The 8,433-nt window shown below is 47.0% G+C and overlaps 1 protein-coding gene across 1 annotated transcript in view; it reads left to right on the top strand.

Moving 5' to 3' along the window:
- The window catches only part of dact1 (dishevelled-binding antagonist of beta-catenin 1), a 39,796-nt gene extending 34,009 nt beyond the window's left edge, over positions 1–5,787 (top strand). Inside the window, 4 exon segments of the mRNA XM_028566813.1 lie at positions 2,253–3,430; positions 3,433–3,594; positions 4,190–4,664; positions 4,667–5,787. Coding sequence (XP_028422614.1) covers positions 2,253–3,430; positions 3,433–3,594; positions 4,190–4,664; positions 4,667–4,929 — 2,078 coding nt within the window. The 3' untranslated portion in view covers positions 4,930–5,787.
- Positions 5,788–8,433: the final 2,646 nt, after the last annotated feature.

Consider the following 8,433-nt stretch of genomic DNA (forward strand, 5'->3'; position numbering starts at 1 on the left):
ACCCCGAAAATCACCATCACCAAACTCCACCAGACTCCATGTAAATAATCAGGACTTTTATCATCGTAAAACACACTTCATTCAAAGTGGACAGAAACTAAATAAAACTACCAAAAGCCGTCTTGGTTCATCTTTCCACTGTTCCAAAAATCACCACTCTGGTTTGGTTGAAATAAACCCTTAATTCACCCATTTACATGTGGAGATATGCTGGCTCTATACACGCTAAAAGTCCTGATTATTTACATGGAGTCTGGTGGAGATATGCTGGCTCTATACACGCTAAAAGTCCTGATTATTTACATGGAGTCTGGTGGAGATATGCTGGCTCTATACACGCTAAAAGTCCTGATTATTTACATGGAGTCTGGTGGAGATATGCTGGCTCTATACACGCTAAAAGTCCTGATTATTTACATGGAGTCTGGTGGAGATATGCTGGCTCTATACACGCTAAAAAGTCCTGATTATTTACATGGAGTCTGGTGGAGATATGCTGGCTCTATACACGCTAAAAGTCCTGATTATTTACATGGAGTCTGGTGGAGTTTGGTGATGGTGATTTCGGGGCTGTTTCATGTTAAACTAAAAGGTCTATCTCTCTAGGGATCCATCCCATAATGTTGTCAGACTCTTAGAATAATAATGTGAGTCTGTCAGCAGCAACAACAGAACTTTCAGTGACTCTAACTGCTGCTGAACATTAGTCCTGTAGGGTTACATTACAGCTCGGTTCTGGTTTAATACTGGACCAGTTTCACAGATTGTTGTTCTCATCAGACACTCAGACATGGAGACAGAGAGTCCAGGCTAGCTGTGTCCGTCTGTTTCATTATATTTATGTCTAACAGTCTTTCAAATCTGAGGCCTATAGCTCTGACCTCGCACATTATGAAGTGTTTCGAGAGGGTTGTACTAGATCATCTAACTATGCAGGTGTCTGCCTTTCAGGATCCTTTGCAGTTCGCATATAGGAAAGGTGTGGGGGTAGATGATGCACTATTATATATGGTTCACAATATTTACAGTCATCTTGAAACTACTGCCAGTTCCGTTAGGATAATGTTTTTTGACTTTTCGAGTGCTTTTAATACTATACAGCCTCATATTTTAGCTAGTAAATTAATTGATTTTAAATTGCATAATACCACTATTGCCTGGATTTTAGATTACCTTTTAGCACGACCACAGTTTGTTAGGATTGGTAACAAACATTCTGATACCATTCTAACTAATACTGGAGCACCTCAGGGCACAGTTTTATCTCCCTTTTATTTTCTCTTTATACTGCTGACTACAGGCATAGTCAGCCATCTTGTTGGGTACAAAAATTCTCGGATGACACTGCTTTAGTGGGTTTACTTAATCAGGGTGATGATCTTGCCTACAGAAGAGAGGTGCAGTCTTTTTACACCTGGTGTGAGTCTAACTTTATGAAACTGAACGTAGGAAAGACCAAAGAACTTGTTATTGATTTTAGGAAGAAAAAGAGAAGGTCCTTCCAGTTACAATTAATGGGCAGTTGATTGAAATTGTGCAGTCATATAAATTCTTAGGTATATACCTGGACGAAAAATTAAACTGGAAGGAGAATACGAATGTCCTAATGAAGAAGGCTCAGTCGAGATTGTTCTTTTTGAGAAAACTTAGATCATTCAACATCAGCACAAAGCTCTTAAATGTTTTTTTATCAAGGGATTTTGGCTAGCGTACTTTTTTATGCTGTACTGTGCTGGGGAGGCAGTATATCTGTTGAGGACAAAAATAGGATAAACAAGTTAATCAAGAGAGCTGGTTCAGTTATTGGTCTTAACCAGGATGTACTGGAGGTTACTGTAGAGAAGAGGATTAGTTCAAAACTAAAAATTGTCCTGCTTTTTGAAGGGCATCCATTACACCCTCTGTTCAAAGGACTCCGAAGCTCTTTCAGTGAGCGATTGGTAATGCCTCGGTGCTCTAGTGAGCGCATGAGAAGGTCTTTTGTTCCCGCTGCGGTTAGATTTTATAACCTACACTGTTAACCGTTGGATATTATATTATTTTTGTCTTTTATAATTTATTTATTTATTTATTGTCTCCTTATCACGGTCTATTGGTCTACTAGTCCAGAATTATTTGTTTGTTTATTTGTTTTTTAGTTGTGTATTGTGTTCGATTGCTGTATGGTTGGTGGCAAACCAGTTTCCCTATCGGGATTAATAAAGTTTTTTCAATTCAATTCAATTTCAATTCAATTCTGTTTCTCCTCCCAGACGACCTGGCCGGCTGTTTGGAGTCTGACGGTTTGGTCGGAGGACTTTGTGACGACTCGCCGCCCGGCGGTACGGTCCGCCGCTCGCTCTCCGCCCCTCACCCGTCTTCCCTGGACGCCGCCGTCTGCTGGGACTCCCAGTCCAAGTTCCACTGCGACCTGCTGGCCAGAAACGGCAACGACATGTACCGCTACCCGAGCCCACTGCACGCCGTGGCCAACCAGAGCCCACCGCTGCACGCCGCGGCCAACCAGAGCCCACCGCTGCACGCCGTGGCCAACCAGAGCCCACCGCTGCACGCCACGGCCACCCAGAGCCCACCGCTGCACGCCGCGGCCACCCAGAGCCCACCGCTGCACGCCACGGCCACCCAGAGCCCATCGCTGCACGCCGCGGCCACCCAGAGCCCATCGCTGCACGCCGCGGCCACCCAGAGCCTGGGCTTCCTGATGATGTTGGGTCATGGCGCTCCCAGCAGAGACGACGGGACGCTGAAAAGCGTTGAAGGACTCAGAGCAGAAGCTGTTGTGTCTCAGAGCGTTTCCTGGCCGGTTTCCTCTTCCTCTTCCTCCCAGACGTTCTCCACTAAGCGCCTGGACAGCTACATCTTTAGCGTGCTGCAGCGGCGGGCGCTGCCCGTCCGAACCAACAGACCCAGGACCAGCATCAGCACGGACCCGTCGAAGAGCGTCCTGCGGCAGGCCAGTCTCTGTGCGAGGCAGGCGTCCGGGTCCGGGACTCTGCGGGCGTCAGCCACCATCTTGTCTCCACGCAGGTCTGTGGATGTTTCCCCAGACTGCGGCGTTGAAACGATGCATCGTGGCGTCAGGATTACCGGCGGTGACTCGAGCATCCAGGACGTCTCCTCCGTCCCTAACGCAGACGGTCTGCTGAAACAGAAAAGCAAAAGGCTTCTTCCTCCCGCGGCGACTCTCCCCAGAGACTTCAGGGCGCTGGGCGGTCCCCGGGGAACTCCTCCCCCAAGGGCGCCCGGCAGCCGCCGAGTTTCTTTCCCGAAGAGGAAGTCCTCGCCGCATCGAGTCCCGGGACCACCCCGGAGCAAACGGAGACGGCCGAAGGCTCGGCGCGGGACACAGCCATGGGTTCGTCCTCCCAGAGTCAGGACGAAGCCGGAGGAGGAAGTCAGACGCTGCACGGCGAGTACGTTCCCGCCCAGCGGCAGAGCGCCAAACACCGCAAAAATAGCAGCAGGAACGTCAAGGAGAAGAACACCACGGTGGGGAAGAACACCACGGTGGGGAAGAACACCACGATGATGAAGAACACCACGATGATGAAGACGAGTCGAGCCTCTGAACACAGCGAACGCAGACACGCACACGTGAGTTTTTAACAGTTTCAACCCTTGTGTTGTCTTCCGACAGCAACTTCTTGTTTTTATTTTCGACGTTGTGGTCATCTTTTTCGACACTTCTATCTTTATTTATACGTTTTTTTTTTGTCACTTTGTATTAGAGGGTGAACATTTTTCAGTTTTTCTACATTGGAGTGGTGTGGCCCTGTTTAATAAAGTCTTAAATAAGAGTGACTGTGTGTGTGTGTCTCTGTGTGTGTGTGTGTGTGTGTGTGTGTGTGTGTGTGTGTGTGTGTGTGTGTGTGTGTGTGTGTGTGTGTCTGTCTATCTGTCTGTCTGTCTGTGTGTGTGTGTGTGTGTGTGTGTGTCTGTGTGTGTGTGTGTGTGTGTGTGTGTGTATGTGTGTGTATGTGTGTGTGTCTGTTTCTGTGTCTGTGTGTGTGTGTGTGTGTGTGTGTGTGTGTATGTGTGTATGTGTGTGTGTGTGTGTGTCTGTGTGTGTGTGTGTGTCTGTGTATATCTGTGTATGTGTGTGTGTGTGTCTGTGTGTATCTGTGTGTGTGTCTATCTGTCTGTGTGTGTGTGTGTGTGTGTGTGTGTGTGTGTGTTCTTCCCCCTACAGACGTCTGAGAGGAGGGGAGATAAATCCCACCACCGATCCCGACTGTTGGAGGACCTCAGATTCTCCCGGAGAGACGCGGCCAACCGGCTTCCTGCGTCCATCCCAGAAGGCCGAGTCCTGGACAAACTTGCCGCGGCGCTGCCGAGCGGCGTGCGCTCCGGAAGCTCCAAACACCACCACCATCACGGGCGCGAGCCGGTCGTCGCCAAACCCAAACACAAGCGGAGCGATTACCGGCGCCTGCGTGCGATCGTGGAGGCACCGTACGACGAGGCGTTCAGGCGTGCTCAGCGCCGCCGGAGAAAGGAGCTGTTGAGACGATCGGCGGCCGGTGGCGTGCAGCCGTGCAGCCCGTACGCGGCGTCCGCGGCGCGCGGCAGCGACTCGGAGTATTCGGCCGAGTGTGCGTCGCTCTTCCACTCGACCATCGCGGACACGAGCGAGGACGAGCGCTCCGACTACACCGCCGACTGCTTCGAGACAGCGAGTCCAGCGGTAGCAGCAGCGGTGGCGAGGAGGAGGAGGAAAGCGACGCCACGGGCGACACGGAGGAGAGCGGAGGGGGCGGGACAGGCAGGGGCGGAGCCAGTTAGCCGCCGCCGCTGCTAACGGGAGAGCGGCGAAAACGGGAAATGACCCGCTCAGGCGGGCGTTTTGTAAAGATCAAAGCCTCACACAACCTGAAAAAGAAGATCCTTCGCTTCAGGTCGGGCTCGCTCAAACTCATGACCACCGTGTGAGTCACAGCGTCTGTCGGTGATACCACCGTGTGAGTCACAGCGTCTGTCGGCGATACCACCGTGTGAGTCACAGCGTCTGTCGGCGATACCACCGTGTGAGTCACAGCGTCTGTCGGTGATACCACCGCGTGAGTCACAGCGTCTGTCGGCGAACCACCGCGTGAGTCACAGCGTCTGTCGGCGAACCACCGCGTGAGTCACAGCGTTTGCCGGTAGAGGCCATGTTACACGCTGCACGCTTCTCTGGGCTTCATCTACTTCCTGTTAGGGTTGCAAAGGGGCAGAAAGTTTCCGGTAAATTTCCGGAAACTTTCCATGGAAAGTTAAGCTGGGGAATTTTGGAAACATTCCAATTTGGAAACTTTCATGGAAATTATGGGTATTAAGGGAAATTTACGAGCATTAACTGGAAATGTTGGGTAATTCATACAAACTCTCTTATAAAAACATGAATATAAACATTTTGTTTTGTAATAAGCAGACAGGCATATGCAGTGAATACTTTGAGTTATTCGTCAGTATAACTTAGATATTCTTTTCCAGCCTATCAAGAACAAGTGGGCTATACAGTTAACACATAATAATAGTTGTGGGTTATGTATTACCCCCGCATTTTAAAAACTAAATGTTGGACAGTATGTAGTAGCCCCTGCTGATACTGCGTGCATGTCATTTATGAATTTAGGGAGGAAATTCAACTGAAGTTGCATTAAATCAAGTTGTTTTAACCAAGATTATGCTGCAAGATCCTTGTTATAGACTAACAGTATTATAATAAGCAATATTAAAAATATCCAGTTTATTCCCGTTAATTCCCACGAATTCCCATATATTCCCATTTATTCCCATATATTCTCATTTATTCCCATATATTCTCATTAATTCCCATATATTCCCGTTAATTCCCATATATTCCCATTAATTCCCATATATTCCCGTTAATTCCCATATATTCCCGTTAATACCCATATATTTGCGTGGAAAGTTTCCAACTTTGAAAATTCCCAGAATTTTGCAACCCTACTTCCTGTTAGCGTGGACAAAACACGGTTTATAAAGTACGCCGTATGATGTACTGACTCTAACTGAGTGTAAAGAAACCCTCCATAACCCTCCTATCAGACTGCTCTCTCTCTGCTAACCCTCCAGTTGCCCTCCCGCCCACTATGCAACTTTTTCTGTCGCTGTTTTTTGACGTTTTTGAAGCTTTTTCCGTCATTTTTGTCACTTTTTTCAAGTGCCATAGAATTGAATAAAACACCCAAATTCAATGAAAGTAGTGAACTGATCATTTATTGTACGTGTGGAGAGTGTTTGTTGTAGGAAACCATCCACATTATTTATTTTGGACATTTTGGTTGAATGAAACCCAAACATTTCTGAAATATAAACTTTTAGTAAATGAGGACAACAGGACGGTTTAAGATGGTTGTTTTTCCCGTTAATCACATTTGATCGCTCTGCAGCGTTCTCGCCGTGTTCACCAGGCGATCAGAGGTCAAACCGTGGCGGCGCCGGTGTATGACATCATCAGGGCCGCCAACATGTAACTCTGAACTTTGGGGTTACCACGGTGAAGTTAGGAGTCGGTTCATCTGAATGTAATTCTTCAAACTCTCTCGACAGTTGAATGGAAACACGACTTCTGACTTCAGATGCTGTTGGACGATCCAGAAAGCATTTAGTTTGAAGCCTCCCGAGGACCAACCAACCTGTCCGAACTCCTAAAATACGGACGTTTGGAAAGTAGCTGTCGGCGTCTGAAGCGACGAAAAAGGCGCCCTTCAGCGTTTTGGGGAGAGCAGCAGCTCCACGGGGTTTAGAGAGTAGTATGTATGTAGTATGTAAGGAAGGTTGGTTGGGGGGGAGGAGGATGGGTCAAACACAGGACTTTCACCCAGGGGACCAGGGATCAGGTCCCACGTGTCTTTAACTGTCCCGTTATTTCCGCGTGTCATGGACCTTTTCCTTAAAGCGCCCATATTCTGCTAATTGTCAGGTTCATAACTGTATTTTAAGGTTGTACCAGAATAGGTTTACATGGTTTATCAAAAAACACCATATTTTAGTTGTACTGCACATTGCTGCAGCTCCTCTTTTCACCCTGTGTTCAGGTCTCTGTTTCAGCTACAGAGTGAGACATCTCGTCTTCTGTACTATCTTTGATTGCACTCGCACATGCTCAGTAGCTCAGATGTAGATCATGTCAGCTAGCTCCATAGACAGTAAAAGAAAGGCTGTTTCTCCAACTTCAGTCAGTTCCAAGGCAGGATCAGCTGGGAGACTTCTTCTAAACCAGGGAGCACATGGAAGTAGTTCTTCTGGAGATTATGGTGAACTAGTGTGTGTTGTAGCAGTGCTTTGCTATTGACAACGAGGTAGCATGATAGCGCTAGCATGCTAACGGTTATCCCCCTAGGCCCCTGGTTTCGGCTAGTGCCGTAGAAAGCCGTGCCGATTGTTCACCAGCTCACCCGGAGACTGAAGGCAGGACACATTCAGAACACCATGGATGGATCTTTTTTCAAAGTTTGTATGCGTGTGGAAGCACCAGAGACACAAAATAACACCCCAAATCCCAGTAAAAAAGTGATTTTTTCATAATATGGGCACTTTAACATAACAGCGTCAATAGTCCCGATCAAGCATGTTTAGATAAAGCGCGTTATATGACGCTAAAGGAGACTTTTAGCGTCAATAACATCGACAAAGGTCACCTGGCCAAGCGTCCGTATTTTAGGAGATGGGAGTGAGACTGAGTTGGGAGTTCTCTCGTCTCGGGTGCGTTGGTTCTTCAGAGTCGTCTGGAAAGTCTCCACATTCTTCTTCTGACTTCAGAAGCTGTCGGACAATCCAGAAAGCATTTAGTTTGAAGCCTCCTGAGGACTCGTTCTCTCGTCTTCAGAGTCTCCAGCTGTTTCCTCTGATGGTCCTTTAGTCTTGCGTTGAGGGTTGAGTTTGTGTCTCTTTCTCTTCTGCACTTTGGGACCATCTGTCAGCTTTGTTTTGTATTTATTTTCACGTGAACTTTATGCACCAACACGCTCAAACATCTGTACATGCTTCTCTTTTTTATGACGCTGTTCTGATTTACATTGTTGTTGTTTTTTGTTTTTTGATGATGAAAGCTATTTAAAACATTAATATATTTGCTTGGTACGTATTGGAAACCACACGCGGTACTGACGCTACAGTCTGACACTATCACACCATTATAACCTGTCTATATAACATTCAGATGTTTGAGGTTTTTAGGAGAAAACAGAAATTAGACACTCGCCAAGCGCCAAATGGGGGGACATTTTCTCTAACTCTCAGAGAGCTGTTGGCCAATTAAAAGATAATTAGCAAGTGAAGAAAGTCTCAGTTTGTCGTAGGTTTGTTTAGTGAACTACATCTCACACAATATACCTTATAATATCACAATATACCTTATTGTATCACGATATATACACCTTATTATATCACCTCGCCAGCTGAAATAACAAAAAGAAGAGTCAAAAA

The sequence above is a fragment of the Perca flavescens genome, chromosome 20, assembly GCF_004354835.1.
Source record: "Perca flavescens isolate YP-PL-M2 chromosome 20, PFLA_1.0, whole genome shotgun sequence".
Lineage (NCBI taxonomy): Eukaryota > Metazoa > Chordata > Actinopteri > Perciformes > Percidae > Perca > Perca flavescens.